This window comes from Cynocephalus volans, chromosome 8 (assembly GCF_027409185.1).
Source record: "Cynocephalus volans isolate mCynVol1 chromosome 8, mCynVol1.pri, whole genome shotgun sequence".
NCBI lineage: Eukaryota > Metazoa > Chordata > Mammalia > Dermoptera > Cynocephalidae > Cynocephalus > Cynocephalus volans.
This window is the reverse complement of record NC_084467.1, coordinates 81,392,474-81,410,622: the sequence shown is the minus strand read 5'-3', so window position 1 is coordinate 81,410,622 and position 18,149 is coordinate 81,392,474. Positions and strand designations below refer to the sequence as shown.

The 18,149-nt window shown below is 36.3% G+C and overlaps 1 protein-coding gene across 6 annotated transcripts in view; it reads left to right on the top strand.

The window, feature by feature from the left end:
* Nucleotides 1-18,149, top strand: part of EVI5 (ecotropic viral integration site 5) — a 233,956-nt gene that overhangs the window by 95,060 nt on the left and 120,747 nt on the right. For 4 of the 6 annotated variants that reach the window (XM_063103859.1, XM_063103860.1, XM_063103858.1 and 1 more), the window contains exons 11-13: nucleotides 431-484; nucleotides 2,254-2,286; nucleotides 2,863-3,009. In XM_063103859.1, the coding sequence (XP_062959929.1) occupies nucleotides 431-484; nucleotides 2,254-2,286; nucleotides 2,863-3,009 (234 nt within the window). The remainder of the gene's footprint in view (nucleotides 1-430; nucleotides 485-2,253; nucleotides 2,287-2,862; nucleotides 3,010-18,149) is intronic. The other 2 variants (XM_063103862.1, XM_063103863.1) reach the window with 2 other exon arrangements.

The window sequence follows — 18,149 nt, the reverse complement described above, 5'->3', positions numbered from 1 at the left end:
GAAGACTGGTCTAATCTAAACTGAATTTAATTTGATATTCTATGGACATGCATTTTTCAGATTTCTTATTCTTTCAACTGCCATCTGAGTACTAATTATATAGGTAGGCTCTGTAGGAGATAGGCAAGTTAGAATCTTTTCTATCTAATGGAGAGTTAAAACATAAAATATTGATTATTAGTAATTATGATAAATATAGTAAAGAAGGGTTATTTGTGTATGTACTGTAGTTTACATTTAAAATTTAATCACAGCTGAAATGATAAATGTGATCATTTCCTTTGCCATGTATTTCTTACCTTGAGCCTCTAACAATTTCACATATGGTCTTTTCTTATTTATAAAAGGTGGTACACTTTCAGAACTGTGATTTAGTAATCTTCCTCTCGAGAATGCTTACAAACAAAACTTTTTTTTTTTTTTTTGGCAGAGGTTACGCACAGAAAATAGACTTTTAAAACAGCGCATTGAAACATTAGAAAAAGTAAGTAAATGACTACTTACACAAGCTTCTGTTAAATGCATAGTGTTTTTTCTGTGTATTTTAAATAAATCCTCAAAGAATCTGGCATATATGACCTGTAAGTTGTAGTATTGATTGCTTAGCTTGCCTAGCTTATTGTTTAACCAAATAACTTGCTCTTACTAAAAATTTGTCCGTACTAGTTCTTCAACTTTCATGTTTAAGTTTTAACTAAGGTTATTATTAGAGTAACATATTGATGCTATTTGTTTTCTTTAGAAATAATCTCTAAAAAGTATGTTCTTTTAGAATCTAGTTGGGGATCCATTCCGACACAGCATTTTAAAGATGAGTTTCAAATGCTGCCCTAACTTCTAGCACATGTTGCATGTGGCAATGATTGCTTTAAGGCCTGAGGTTGCTTTAAATTTAGTCAAAGTGACTGACTGTTTTCTTATATGAAAATTCATTCTCACATTGAGTTTTCAACGCATAAGAATTGTGCATAAACTTTTGGTTCTTAGAATTATTTTAATATCTACTTGTTACCTCTTCTTCTCTTTCATATAAAATAACTGGGCAAATGTGAGAATTTTGCATATCTTTCATATTGTGCTTTTGATGTAATGTCTTTTGTACTTGTATTTCTGATGCTGTACGAATGAATTGAGTAATAAAAGTATAGTTTAAGAATTTTTCTGTATTAAAAGAAAAATATCTGAATTCACAAACTCTTGGTGCTTTTATTTTATAGGTAAATATTCAAGAAAGAAATAAATGGAAATATGAATAGTTGACAGTATCTGTCTTATTTGAAAAATATTGATGATTTCATGTTAAATAGCAGTGCATAAGGACAGGATGTTTATTATGTGTCTGTTTTGTATAATAACTGCAGATACATTATATTAGTCAAAATAGTTTTCCTATATTTCCCTCATCATATTAGAGATTCTTTAGGAATAATCCTACCTTTTTGGTGACTCCACAAGAAGGTTGATCTTAATTGTTTTCAAGTTATTTTAATTATATATTCCTTTTTTTTCCCCAATAAATACCTAGTTTACAGTAAAATATACCTCTTAGTTTTTTTTTTATTTTTTATTTTTAATCTTTGGAGACTTGTCACAGAGAAGCATTCTTATTTCATTGAACCTTCAGAATAGTAAAGATGCAGTAGGAAAGTAAGTTCGGATTTTGTTTCTAGAAAATTAAGTACAATACCGTTTTTTACTGGCTTAGATGGCCTAGGAGTGTCACTTAGCACTTAGAATTCTATAAATACTTACGTATGAATTGGATTTTGTAACCAAAAAGTCACTTACTCAGTTATTATTAGTTTATTAAGTTGAGCTCATTAATTTCATTTGTCATATCTTCCTTGCTTTGTTTCTTTGGAAGTTGCTGTTGCACAAATTGCCGTCGCACTTTCTAAGTGGAATTCCTTACTCAAATTCCTTCTCCCTTTCGTATAAGTCTAAAAATGAAGATGTATGTATGTATGCTTTCAAAAGAAGGTAATTTGATTGTCCCAAGGAAAAACCACATGGAATATGTGTTTGGTCTCTTCTAGAAACACACGATTTTCTGCAGTCTATCCTTGTTTCGATATATTTTTCTTAAGGTTTAAGAATAAAAATGTAGTAAAAAATACTTTAAAAATTTAAATGTCCATTTTAATTAGCAATGAAAAGTAGGTGGAATTTGGGTATGCTTATTTCTTCTTATTCCTAATTTTATCACTTTTATTTCTTTCTCTTGTATTTCTATCTGAATTTTTCCTTTTGTAGGAAAGTGCTTCCTTGGCAGATAGATTGATACAGGTATAGTTTTTTTGTTTGTTTGTTTTTCTTTTTTAGCATTTTCTCTAACTTCTAAGGAAAGTATTAAACCTAGAAATTCATATATTAATGCATGCAATTTTACATGCATTTTCCTAGAAATAATTTTTTGGGGGTGGTAATATGCGTGTATAAACTTAATTTTTGATAACAGTGTGTTATCTTGGTTTATTAAAATAGGCTCCTCTTGCACGTTCTAAAGCTAACCTTATTTTTTAAAGTATTTATTTCAAAATGGCAATCAGTGGATTCTGAGAAATTAACAACTCTTCATGGAAAAATTTAGTTCTGCATGTACAATTCAGTAATATTGCATGAATTGAATTTTTATTCATTGAAAGAAGAAGTGTTCTTAAGATTGTCAGATGAATTTTTCAGTTAGTTTCCCAAAATTTGCTGGGGCAATAACAAGCTGCTAGCTAATAATTACCTAGGCTGTTCTATTCTTTGAGGTGATTTTTTTTTTTAACATGTCAAAGTAAATAACTAAACCTCACAAGGCAGTCTTTCTTGAATCTATCCTAAGTTGCTTTATACACACAAAAATTATGTCCTAAGGGACAAGTGACAAGAGCCCAGGAGGCTGAGGAAAACTACCTCATAAAACGGGAGTTGGCCACCATCAAACAGCAGAGTGATGAGGCCAGTGCTAAGCTGGAGCAAGCTGAAAATACCATCAGGAAGCTCCAGCACCAACAACAATGGGTAAGGAGTCTGGTAGTGCTTTTTCTCACCTTTCTCATCCCCCTCCCTTTAAACCAATTTTTGAAAGCACAAGTTTTGTGCTCTTGTTTTAAATAATTTGTTTTCTACATTAACTCTTAATTACCCCATTTTATGTTCTATAATACTTAGGGGTTTTATCGTGGCCTAGAGACTCCTTCTTCTAACATTTTATTTTTTCTGTCTACACAGTTTTGTTAGAAGTAGGTAATATTTCCTTACATTATATTCTAAGTCATAGAAAATAAGCACTGTATGTCAAACCTGCTGGGTTTTAGAAATCTGTTTTGTAATAGGCATCATTTTGCCAAGGGTAATTTTTAAATCCTAATTTCAGTTAGTTTTTATTCATTGTGCAGATAAAATATTACCCAGCATGCAGAATGTATGTAATCATCTCATTTAAAGATTTGATAAGGAGGCAATTTATATCTTATGAAATACTATAGCTTAAACTTCCTACATTAAGACATTGAATTATGGGTTAAGGTGTATTCCTACCTTTTTCCAACAGGAGAAAAGTTGTCAGGACAAAAAATTAACCCTTTAAAAAACAGCTACTGATGGTATAGATAGCCTCTGGTATCTCTTGCAACTTAGATATTTTCTATTGTCAGATTCAGACTAGGGTGATCCTAATCAGGAATATGAGGGCTAAAAAGAAAAGCCAACTGTTTATATTTGAAAAGATATTATTTCTCATTTCAATTTTCTGTTATCACATAGGAGCTAGGTTGTAATAGGAGTAGGCAGAAAAAGTTGTGTTAAATCTAGAACTCTATACAGGCCTAGAAGTCAAATAGAATGACTACAAAGCTGGATTTTATTTTATTCAGTATTATCTGGGACAGAAATCAGAAAACTAAAAACAGAAAGAAAAAGTTGGCTGTTGAATGAACCATAAACATCTACCCTGCAGTTCAATTCCTAGGTACCCAAAAGAATGGAATACTGATACTCAGACATACATGTGTACATACACTTGTAGCAGCATTATTCACAAAAAAGTGGACTAAAAGTCAATGATAGGATGGATAAACAAATTATACATATATGTCATACGTACATGCAATGAAATATTATTCAGCCATAAAATGGAACAAAGTACTAATACATGCTCTGTATGCTATAATGCAGATGAACCTCCAAAACCTTAAGCTAAATGAAAGAAGTTGGACATAAAAGATCATATATTGTGATTCTATTTACATAAAATATTCAGAATAGATAAATCCATAGAGAACAGGACACAGATTGGTAGTTGCCAACAAATTTGAAAATCTAGAGGAAATGGATAAATTTCTTGACACATACACTATGCTAAGACTGAACCAAAATGACATAGAAAACTTGAACAAACCATTGTCAAGTAACACGATTAAATCCATAATCAACAGTCTCGCAACAAAGAAAAGCCCAGGACCGGATGCCTTCACTGCTGAATTCTACCAAACTTTCAAAGGGAAGGGGAGAGAAATTGCTTAATAGGTAAGGGGTTTTACTTTGAAGTGATGGAAATGATTTGGAACTAGATAGAGTTGGTGGTTGCACAACATTCTGAATGTATGTACTAAATGCCACTGAATTGTTTACTTTAAAATGGTTATTTGAATTTTGCTTCAATAAGTTGTTTAAAAAAAAAAAAAGACTAAAGAAACGAAGGTGTAATGCTCCAAGAAACGTGACACATTTAACTTGAGTGATCATGGTAAAAGATGAACTTTTGGGAGAACATATAAAATTCCACTTCTAGAATCCTTTGGGGAAAGGTTAGAACCAGAAGCAAGTGATCTGGAGTGTAGGAGGAGCCTGGGAAGATTAGGAGAGTCCCTCAGTGCTGGAGTTGGGCATTTCTTCATCAGAGTTGTGGTCGCATTGCTACTAAAGAGGGAATGCAATGTGAAGTGAAGCAGAACGGGTGAGGGGTGGCAGCTAGAGAAGTGAATTGCAACAGGTTGTCAGACCAGTGGCCTATAGAACTATAACCCAAAGGCAAGGTGATTAAGAAATAGAGGAGACAAGAATTTGGAGTATCAGTGGTTAGAAGACTAATGGGAGAGCAACTTGGACAAGTGGTGATTATCAGGGCTATTACTCATGACTATAATTTTATATGATTTGGGGATGTGATATTTGGATAGGCCAGCTCTATTTAACATGCCAGAGTAGAGCAGACAGAGTTCTTTATGTTCCCCTACTTAGGAATAAGTTTAGTCCCAGAATCTCAGTGAATCTGAGCCTGTAGGTAGAGGTGAAGTGGCCTCAGGTGGAAAGTTTAGAAATAAAAGAGGCCAAGTAGATAGCTAATATGGTTATTGGAAATTTTATAGCTTGATAGCTAGTAAGTGACTCTTCCCCTACAGTGAATTTCCAGAAGTGAAGGATCAAGGTGGTTTGCCTCTAACTGTTGGACACAATATGCTAATTACAACTGGGAAAAAAAAATTAAAGGATAGAAAAGATATAATATGCTAACCTAAGCAAAAGAAAGCTGGAGTGTCTATATTAATATCAGACAAAGTATATTTCAGAACAAGAAAAGTACCAGGAATAAAGAGGACTATCTATGATAACAGTAGAGTCAATTCAAGAAGAGATAAAAATCTTATTTAGGATTATATGTATTTAGGAGTGTATGTCTCCTAACATGTAAGCTCCTAACAACAGAGGAGCATATCGCTGAACTGGTAGAACTGAAAGGTGGAGTGAACACATCCACAGTACAGTTGGCGTCTTCAACACCCGTCTCAGTAATTGATGAAGCAAGTAGGTGGCAAGTCAGTATTGATATAGAAGACCTGAACAATTAACCAGCTTGACCTAACAGGTATTTATGGAACACTGTACATTATAACAGCAGAATACATATTCCTTTCAAGTATAGATAGGACATTTATGAAGATAGAATGTATTCTGGGCCGTAAGATGAACTTTTAACAAATTTAAAAGAATTGATACCATACAAAGTATCTTCTTTGACTCTAGCAGCATTTAGTTAGAAATTAATAATAGATGTCTGGAAAATCCCCAGATATTTGGAAATTAAACAATACATTTTACTCATGCATTAAAGGGGAGTCTAAAAGGAAATTAGAACATACATTGAGGGGCGTTTCAAGATGGCGGTGGCTGTGGCGGTTGGCGCGGAGTAGCTGAGGTGGAAAAGGCGGCCACTGGGCCTCAGGCAGCTGGGAAACTTGTGGACCTTCCTCTTGCCATCTCTTAAGGGAGGACCGCTGCTGGTGGCCGGTCGTGAGGGGTGACTGCCACTTTGCCCCCGGCAGGAGAGACTGCCTCACTTACAGACAACAGCTTTGAAGTGTGGAGCAGGAAAACAACTGTTTCTTAGCTGCAAAAGCGAGTCTCGAAACAGGGAACACGGCGCCAGGGCTGCTGTGGATGCAGACAGGATCCCGGAGGCCGGGGCCGCGCTGAAGGTGGCCAGCTGCCCTATTCAGGATTCGAGGTTTCAGGCCGGCATTAAAGAAGATTCCTGGGAGCGCTCGAGCCGCGCCGCGACCGCGCCGCGACTGAACAGCCGGAGGCAGCAGCAGCTGAGAATGGGGAAGGCGGCAAACCAGAGGCAGAGAGTGAGCGCCCGACCTGGCACAGCCCTGTGAGTGACCCCTGGACCAGCCCTGTTTGGGGGGCCACTCACCGCCCCGGGGCTGCCTCCATTTTCCCAGGTGCTGGCAGCTCCGCCTGGCTCGGCCCTCACTGAGCCTTCCCACATGCTTGGCCCGGCGCGGGGCTTCCCGGAGCCTGCGGGCCGGCCTCCCCTCCCACTCCCTCCGCGGTTCTCTGGCGGGTTGGTGGCGTGGGGCGTCCCTGGCCAGTGTCGGGAGGGCAAGGAACTACGGGCGGGCCGACTGTCACTCCACCACACCCTGGACCCCGGCCCCCAGTAAACTTCCTGTTACTGGGAGGCAGTTACCATCTCTGTGGCCACCAGTTTGGAAAAAAGCCTAACCAAGTTCTGGTTGGGAATAGTGTGGTAGGAGAGTTCACAGGTCCGCTTGAACCTGCCGGTGAGCTGGCTGCAGGCGGGCGCTAGACTCGGTTTATACCGGGGGGATACAAAGGTGAACAAGACCCAAGAAAGATCTATACAGTGCTACAAAGGCACCCAGAGCGACCGGTCGTCTGTGCCTAGCAAAAACCTGGTAGACTTCCTGGGCGAGGCGGTGCCGAGCAGGGTCTTGAAGGCCCAGCTGATAGACGAGGGTTGCAGAAAACACGCCGCAGCCCAGCACAGTGTGCACAGAGTGGGGAGACGTGTGGCCAGGGAGGCGGAGACTTGACAGAAACCACACACCCTGTGGGGTCGCCACTGCACGATCCAACAGCCTGGGCCAGAGCACACGGAACAGGGAGAAATCCTGCACAGGAAGTGAAAGCTCAACAGCGATCACACACCCTGTGGTACGTGATCCACCAGCCCAGCAGAGTCCAACCTGACCAGAGAGGTGGCTCCCCGGAGAAGCCCAAGACCCAAGGCAACCACACACACAAGGCACTAGAGGCCAACTGAGCAGCCACGGAGGTAGCCATACGAAATAGGTAACCACAGCAACATCCTAGTTAGTCATTAGTCTCAAACCGGTGGACTGTGAAACCCCCTGCCACAATGAATAAACATCAAAAAAAAAGATACCAGAAATACAAAAAATCAAGAAAGTACACCACCAAAAGTTAATAAATCTCAAACTCTAGATCCTATAGAACAAGAAGCCCTTGAAATGACTGACAAGGAATTTCGAGTGATAATTCTAAGGAAACTGAATGAGATACAAGAAAACACAGCTAGACATCATGATGAAATGAGGAAAAGTATACAGGATCTGAAAGAGGAAATGTACAAAGAAATCAATGTCCTGAAAAAAAAGGTAGCAGAACTTGCTGAACTGAAGAAGTTATTCAGCAAAATAAAACAAACAACGGAGAGTTTAACCAGCAGGCTTGTCAAAGTTGAAGAGAGAACCTCTGAACTTGAAGATGGGCTGTTTGAAATAACACAAGCAGACAAAAAGAAAGAAAAAAGAATCAAGGACATTGAAGAAAATCTGAGAGAGATATCAGACAACCTTAAGTGCTCAAATATCCGAGTCATGGGTATTCCAGAAGGGGAGGAAAATGGAGATTCCATTGAAAACATATTCAACAAAATAGTGGCAGAAAACTTCCCAGGTATAGGAAAAGTCACAGATCTTCAGATCCAGGAAGCTCAACGATCTCCAAACGTATTCAACCCAAAAAGGCCTTCTCCAAGACATGTCATAGTCAAATTGGCAAAACTCAGAGACAAAGAGAGAATCTTAAAAGCTGCAAGAGAGAAGCATCAAATCACCTATAAGGGAGCCGCAATCAGGCTAACATCAGACTTCTCATGACAAACCCTAAAAGCTAGAAAGGAATGGGATGATATTTTCAAAATACTAAAAGACAAAGATTGCCAGCCAAGAATACTCTACCCTGCAAGGCTATCCTTCCGAAATGAAGGGCAAATAGTATATTTCTCAGACAAACAAAAACTGCGGGAGTTCACTACCACACGACCACCCTTACAAGAAATCCTCAAGGGAGTACTGGGTTTGGTTCCTGAAAAATAACTACCACTGCCATAAAAAACCCAAGAAAAATCAATACCCACTAGTATAATAAAGATGGCATTCATGAAGAGAAAACAAGCAAACAAAAATGCTATCTACAACCTAAGGAATCAACAAACACAGAAACCAAACAGTAAATCAGAAAGCAAGGAACAAAAGACACCTAAGACAACCAAACAACCAATAAAATGCTAGGAATAAATCAACACCTTTCAATAACAACTCTTAATGTAAAAGGCTTAAATTCCCCAATCAAAAGACACAGACTGGCTGACTGGATCAAAAAGGAGGACCCAACTATACGCTGCCTACAAGAGACCCACCTCACCCATAAAGATTCACACAGACTAAGAGTGAAAGGATGGAAAAAGGTTTACCATGCAAACAGAAAAGAAAAACGAGCTGGAGTAGCTATTCTTATATCTGACAAAATAGACTTTAAACTAAAAACCATAAAAAGAGACAATGAGGGACACTACTTAATGATAAAAGGACTGATCCATCAAGAAGACATAACAATCATAAATATGTACGCACCCAATGTTGGAGCAGCCAGATTTATAAAACAAACTCTATTAGACCTAAAGAAGGAAATAGACACTAATACCATAATAGCAGGGGACCTGAACACCCCACTGTCAATATTAGACAGATCATCTAGGCAAAGAATCAGCAGAGAAACACAAGATCTAAACAATACTCTAGACCAATTGGAATTGGCAGATATCTACAGAACATTCCATCCAACAACCTCAGAATATTCTTCTCATCAGCACATGGATCATTCTGCAGGATAGATCACATATTAGGTCACAAATCAAGTCTCAATAAATTCAGAAAAGTTGGAATTATCCCATGTATCTTCTCAGACCACAATGTATTAAAACTAAAAATTAATAACAAACGAAACTCTGGAAACTATACAAACACATGGAAATTAAACAGCATTCTACTTAATGACATATGGGTCCAAGAAGAAATCAAGCAGGAAATCAAAAAATTTATTGAAACTAATGAAAACAATGATACATCATACCAAAACCTGTGGGATACTGTAAAAGCAGTATTGAGGGGGAAATTTATTGCATTAAAGGCTCACTTCAGAAGAATGGAAAGATGGCAAGTGAACAACCTAACACTTCACCTTAAAGAACTAGAAAAACAAGAACAATCCAAACCTAAAGTTAGCAGACGGAAAGAAATTAAGATCAGAGCAGAACTGAAAGAAATTGAAACCCAAAAAACAATTCAAAAGATCAACGAATCAAAAAGTTGGTTTTTTGAAAAGATAAATAAAATTGACAAACCATTAGCATGGCTAACAAAAAAAAGAGAGAAGACTCAAATAACAAAAATTAGAAATGAAAAAGGCGATATTACAACTGACTCATCTGAAATACAAGGAATCATCCGAGACTACTATAAACAACTATACGCCAACAAATTTGAAAATCTGGAGGAAATGGATAAATTTCTGGACACACACAAGCTCCCAAAACTGAACCATGAAGACGTAGAAAATTTGAACAGAGCAATAACAATAAAGGAGATTGAAGCTGTTATCAGAAGGCTCCCAACAAAGAAAAGCCCAGGACCAGATGGATTCACAGCAGAATTTGACCAAACATTAAAAGAGGAATTGACACCGATTCTTTACAAACTATTCCAAAAGATTGAAACGGACGCAAACCTCCCAAACTCATTCTATGAAGCAAACATCATCCTGATACCAAAACCAGGTAAAGATATAACCAAAAAAGAAAACGACAGGCCGATATCCTTGATGAATATAGATGCAAAAATCCTCACTAAAATACTAGCAAACAGAATACAGCAACACATACGAAAAATTATTCATCACAATCAAGTGGGATTCATCCCAGGGATGCAAGGTTGGTTCAACATACGCAAATCAATAAATGTGATACACCATATTAATAAACTCAAACACAAGGACCATATGATCATCCCTATAGATGCTGAAAAAGCATTTGATAAAGTTCAGCACTCATTCATGACAAAGACCCTCTATAAGTTAGGTATAGAGGGAAAGTATCTCAACATAATTAAAGCCATATATGCCAAACCCACTGCCAATATCATCCTGAATGGGGAAAAGCTGAAAGCTTTTCCTTTAAGAACAGGAACTAGACAAGGATGCCCACTCTCACCACTCCTATTCAACATAGTGTTGGAAGTACTAGCCAGAGCAATCAGAGAAGAGAAGGAAATAAAGGGCATCCAGATTGGAAAAGATGAAGTCAAACTGTCCCTGTTTGCAGATGACATGATCCTATATATCGAACAGCCTAAAACCTCTACAAAAAAACTGCTGGAATTGATAAATGATTTCAGCACAGTAGCAGGATACAAAATCAACACACAAAAATCAGTAGCATTTCTTTTCTCCAATAGTGAACATGCAGAACGAGAAATCAAGAAAGCCTGCCCATTTACAATAGCCACCAAAAAAATAAAATACTTAGGAATTGAGTTAACCAAGGAGGTGAAAAATCTCTATAATGAGAACTACAAACCACTGCTGAGAGAAATTAGAGAGGATACAAGAAGATGGAAAGATATCCCATGCTCTTGGATTGGAAGAATCAACATAGTGAAAATGCCCATACTACCCAAAGTGATATACAAATTCAGTGCAATCCCCATCAAAATTCCAAAGACATTTTTCTCAGAAATGGAAAAAACTATTCAGACATTTATATGGAACAATAAAAGACCACGCATAGCCAAAGCAATGCTGAGCAAAAAAAATAAAGCTGGAGGCATAACACTACCTGACTTTAAGCTATACTACAAAGCTATAATAACCAAAACAGTATGGTACTGGCATAAAAACAGACACACTGACCAATGGAATAGAATAGAGAATCCAGAAATCAACCCACACACTTACTGCCATCTGATCTTTGACAAAGGCACCAAGCCTATTCACTGGCGAAGGGACTGCTTCTTCAGCAAATGGTGCTGGGATAACTGGATATCCATATGCAGGAGAATGAAACTAGATCCATACCTCTCACCGTATACTAAAATCAACTCAAAATGGATTAAGGATTTAAATATACACCCTGAAACAATAAAACTTCTTAAAGAAAACATAGGAGAAACACTTCAGGAAATAGGACTGGACACAGACTTCATGAATACGACCCCAAAAGCACGGGCAACCAAAGGAAAAATAAACAAATGGGATTATATCAAACTAAAAAGCTTCTGCACAGCAAAAGAAACAATTAAAATAGTTAAAAGACAACCAACAGAGTGGGAGAAAATATTTGCAAAATATACATCTGACAAAGGATTAATATCCAGAATATATAAGGAACTCAAACAACTTTACAAGAAGAAAACAAGGAACCCAATTTAAAAATGGGCAAAAGAGCTAAGTAGGCATTTCTCTAAGGAAGATATCCAAATGGCCAACAGACATATGAAAAAATGCTCAACATCACTCAGCATCCGGGAAATGCAAATCAAAACCACACTGAGATACCATCTAACCCCAGTTAGGATGGCTAAAATCCAAAAGACTATGAACGATAAATGCTGGCGAGGCTGCGGAGTAAAAGGAACTCTCATACATTGTTGGTGGGACTGCAAAATGGTGCAGCCTCTATGGAAAATGGTATGGAGGTTCCTCAAACAATTGCAGATAGATCTATCATACGACCCAGCTATCCCACTGTTGGGAATATACCGAGAGGAATGGAAATCATCAAGTCGAAGGTATACCTATTCCCCAATGTTCATCGCAGCACTCTTTACAATAGCCAAGAGTTGGAACCAGCCCAAATGCCCATCATCAGATGAGTGGATACGGAAAATGTGGTACATCTACACAATGGAATATTACTCAGCTATAAAAACGAATGAAATACTGCCATTTGCAACAACATGGATGGACCTCGAGAGAATTATATTAAGTGAAACAAGTCAGGCACAGAAAGAGAAATACCACGTGTTCTTACTTATTGGTGGGAGCTAAAAATTAATATAGAAATTCACACACACACACACACACACACACACACACACAAAACCGGGGTGGGGGAAGAAGATATAACAACCACAATTACTTGAATTTGATACAACAAGCAAACAGAAAGGACATTGTTGGGGGGGATGGGGGAGGGAGAAGGGTGGGAGGTTTTGGTGATGGGGAGCAATAATCCGCCACAATGTATATCGAGAAAATAAAATTAAAAAAAAAAAATGATGTGTTAATTTTTCAACAAATCAGCATATTAGATCTTGAGTACATCCATATTGGTAGGGCTTTTGTTTTGTTTTGTTTTGTTTTTTAATGCTGTTTTAAAGCATGTGGTAAGGATTATAAACATCTTTTCGGAGTTATATGCTGAGGAAGAGAAAGATACAACTTTTTATTTTATTTTTTTCTGCTATGATTTTGTGGTATAGAAACCTATTCTGCAGTGCTTGCCTTGTGTAATCGTGTTTCTTTTCCAGATTTTAAAAATTTTGTTTTGGGAACAAATAAAATCTTTTTTTTTTTTTTTGGAAAAGTAGTTCAAGATTGATCAATGGGCACTTGAATAAAAAATAGTTTAACCATCAATTTTGTAGGTTATTTTTTGCAGCATTGAACTCCCACTTTCCATGTTTAATGTAAGTTATAAAGTATAGAGGTTTTATTTTTGTTAAACCAAGAGTTAACGATCTAATTCATTCAGCACATAGTGTGTGCTTACGTACTATGAAAAGCTCAGTTTGGTTCTGCTAATACAGTGATGAATCAGCCAAAATGTCCCTGGCATTGCTTGTATAGTATATATAGAGATGCACATTTTAAACATTAAATTACTCAATTATTTAATTTGAGTTGCAATAAATGTTACAGAAGAGAAAAGTACAGTGTTTCATGAAATGTGTGGATTCCTGAAAAGGACATAAAAATGTCACATCTTGAAATTAGTTAGGAGCTTAATGTATAATTAAATTTAAGCAATATTTGCTCCATCTGTGTAGAGTCTTTTTTCCAATGTGAATTTTTTCACTTAGTAACGCAAGAAACTTCCCCAAATAGAAATATTTATATTTCCCTATATCACTGATACATCCTTCAACCATTTAATATGAGGTTTTTTAAAAACAAAACTCAAGACACAAGCAAAAAAGATTATTAAGGACGTTCTAACTTATCTTTACCTTTCTAAACTTTTGCAACAGTAGAAAAGCACATGGGATTGAAAAACAAACTGTTTACTAAAAAAAAAAGAAAAAATTCTGTCAGTTTCATTGGAATTAGATTGCTGGTATCACAGAAACATTAGGAGATTCACTGACAGAAATTAACTTGATGTAAGTGTAGACAAGTTATTTACTGTTTATAGACTTTTCAATAAATGGCCCCTTACTGACTATCAGCCATCATAATTGTGGCAGTTGTCATTTGATAAAACAAATGTATCTGTCCAAGTTACTAATTTGAAAATGAAATACATTCTTCTAGAAATTCATTATAAGACTAATATGTGAGACCTAGATGCTTAGTTTCTTTTTTAGAAGCTTAGATTTTTAAAAATATTATACCATCAATTCTTAGAATGGTGTATTTTAAAACAATACATTAAGCTCTTCATTTCAACACTTATGGCTTGAAAGTTAGGAACATGGATTCTATAAGCCATACCAGTTAACAACACTATCAATTGTTATTTGACCTTGCTGAGTCTTATTTTTTCTTTATTAGTAAAGTAGTAGTTGTGGTGAAGGTTAAATGAGAATATAAAGTACGTAGCATGTCTCTGGCATATAGTAAGCACTCAGTAGATGTTACCTGCTATCAACATGTTTGTTGTTATAAACATTAAAACATGTTTTATAAAACTATTTTTTCTGTGGAGAATTTTTAAAAAGTGAAAATATAGTGGCAAGCTTCAGGTCAGTTGTAGTCCACAGCAGCATCTTTTTATGTTGCCATTTTGATGTGAATTCTGCCACTCACGGGTTGGTTGTCGTTGGCCAAGTTATTAACCTCTCTGTGCTACAGTTTGGCCTTTGTATAACAGAGGTAATAATAATAGAGGGTTATTGAGACTTAACTGAGTTGATACTCTAAAACAATGCTTGGCACATATTGAGTGCTCAATAAATGGTAGCCATTATTAGAATTAGTGTTAATATTATTCCATTATTACAGGTCTACCAGTTTGCTTGGCTAATGGCATAGACTGATAATAATAAAAGCCAAAATGTACAAAGAGCTGAAATTGACATGGTAAAATTTGTAATAGACAAACTTTGACAGAAGTATCACCTTCCTGTCCAAATTTTGATCTGCAAAAAGTTGAACAGGAAAAATTGGAAATGGTGGAAATAATGTTTAAAAAAGAAAATTCAGTTGAAGAAATTCTACTGAGTCAAATTTGAAATGCAACAAATAACAAACAATAAAACCTCTAATCAATAAATTTAAAATTATTTGGAAAATTTACCTATTAAGAATTCATTCTAATGAAAATACTTTTTGTCCAATAAAAATGGATATGGATATAATTGGAGAAGGCTAATAGCTATTATCTATTATTGTATTAATAAGCCTGGGATCAAAACTTCCTCAGGCTCCAAACAGTAGGGTCAGAAAACACCTACCCGATCAAGATGGTAGAATTGTAAAAATGCCTTCTATTCATTATAATTTAGTCTGAGAAGGAACATAAAATATTGAATAATAATACCAACAGGATATGCTACAACAGTTAGGAGGGAATATATGTGAGATTACAAAGGAAGAGATGAGGGCATGAATAGAGATAATGACAATGAAGATGGAGAGAAGCAGACAAATTTATGAGATATCTGGAAGAAAAATTACTAAGATTTTGTGATTGAATGGTACAGGTTAAATAGAGGAGCAGTTTTGACTTGGTCAATTGTTAGATGGTGGTGTCTTTTGTGGGATAGTAAATATGAGATGAAGAAAAGATGGGGAGTTCAGTTTTGACATGGTGAATATGAGGCCAACTAGATGGAGTTAACCATTTGGAAGTTGTAAATATGGATCTGTAGCTTAGTAGGAAGATCTGGGCTGGAAATATTGGAAATACTGACTTTTCTATCTATGACTGTCTGTCTGTCTTATCTTTCTGTCTCTTTCTATCTATATCTATCTGTCTATGTCTGTGGTCCCCAGGGTTTCAACATTGTATTTTCTCTGCCCCTCTCTCTTGCTCTCTTTATCTCTCTTTCCCTCTACCATCTCCTTTTTTACTGTTTTATAGATTATTTCTTGATGATTTTAACCATTGTCTATCTAGACAATGTCTGATAGATAGTATCTGATACTGCATATGCATACAGACTATATAGACAGTACGTGAAAACATGTAGGATGAATCTATAAAATAAGGGGAAATAAGGAAAGGTTGAGCGAGAATACACAGTGATGTAACCCTGGGGACTACTGATTGATACACACATACAAATACATAAAAACATACACACATACACACCTATATGAAGTAGTAGAATTTGCAGAGGAGACAGAGAAAATAGGAAGGAGAACAATGAAGGAGTAGTGCCTCAAAATATACGGGAAGAGAGAGTTTTAAGTAAGAGTGGCTAGTTGTATTAAATGTCACAGACTGTCCATTGAAGTTAAGAACAAAAGACCCGAATAAAAGACCCATATTGTTATTGAGTATTGATATTGTTAGTGATTACAGCAGTTTTATCTAGAGATAAGGACTAAAGCTAGATTGCAGTGGGTTTAGGAACAAATGGAAAATACAAAAGGAGAAATAACACATGTAAACTATGGAATTTAGAACTTATCCCTCGAACATTAGAGGATAATTACTAGTTTTTGATTTAAGGAATGACATGATTGAAAGTGGTATTTTGGGAACTCTGGAGCCAGCATACACAATGCATTATTGGAGGGTCAAAATGGCAATGCAGAGACCAGTTACTAGGGTAATGGTGGGAATTGAAAAGGAAAGAATGACAAAGGAAAGATTGTACAGCAAAAAATCTTATTGTTCCATGACAGGCAGCAACATGGAAGGAACATGTGAGGGATTTTAGGCCAGTGGCAAATAAGGAAACCAAGGAAAGGAAATGGTTTGGGGAAGATGATCATCAACCTTTGAGTTAAGTTTGATTTAAATATAGAACATTTGTGTGGAAATGACCAGCAGTCAGTCAGGAACTAGAGCTTCTGAGAGTGGCAATACTTGGTATTAGATATTTAGTGTGGTCTCTTACGTAGAATTAATGATCATAAAAATAGCCAGGGAAGTAAAGGGAGTATCTTGTAGGAGCAGAGATTCTTAATATATTCTTAGTATATGGAAGCTATTAAGGAGGTATGAAACTATATACAAAATTTTGTGAGTATAATTTTTTTGGAAGAGTTCTGTGGCCTTCATATGATTCCCAAAGAGTCTGATGCAAAGGGTAAGAATTACTGCTAGAGAGAGTGAAGCAGGTGACTGACTATAAAGTCAAGATTAAACACCAAGACTAGAGAACCAAGGTAAAATTAAGACTGAAAGTTACAGAAAATGACAACAGAGGAAGAGAAAGTGAGAACTATTATACCAGACATACAGAAACCTAAAAAAGGTACAGATACTTGTTTTATTTATTATACCACCAGAAATACTCTGTATTCCTCAGACAGTATATAATTTGGAGTGTATTAATTGATAATCATCATGATGACCTAAGTATTAAGAATTATGTTCTATAGACTGTCATTGGCAAAGACATTACGTAATACATTTAGAATGATTTTAAGTCAGAAGGCTAAAATAATATGTTTTGGTGTATAAAAAGCATAAGATGTGTATTATCCAGAATATCTTGTTATGAAAGCATTTCTGCTCTGTAAGTTTTATTGATAACAATTTGTTTCCAATATTACTGAAGATTTTTGTACTTGCTTGGATTAGTTGGTTTATACCAGACCAAAGGTTCCATTCTCATGTAGGTGGTTTGAGTTTGACGTTTTCTTGGGAATCTCCTAATATAGTCTTTTTGTGTGTGTGTGTGTGGCGGCTGGTGAGTATAGGGATCTGAACCCCTGACCTTGGTGTTATTAACACCACTGACCAACTGAACTAACCAGCTAGCTCTCCTAATATACAGTCTTGGTAAACAAAACTGAACTACAGTTGCCAGGGCTTTAGGGCAAAAAATCCTAGTAGTACCCATAAAATAACTATGATCTCATTAAACAAATTATGGCACCTCCAGTTTGAATGTGGTCATTACAGAAGAGTGCTTTCCCCCTATTTGATAAGGTAAGTATTTGCTGAGGTGATATGCCTGTTGCAGATGCACTTATGGTATGAAGTATTGTGTTACTAGGAGAAATAATGTGCACTGCACTGCTTAAAAAGTCTCCATTTGCACATCTTTTTAGGTAACCAGGGCAGGAGAGTACCATATATTTTAATTAAGCATGTAATCATTTTAATAGAGTTTTAATTTGACATTTATTTTGTTCCTAATGTATTAAAGAATAAA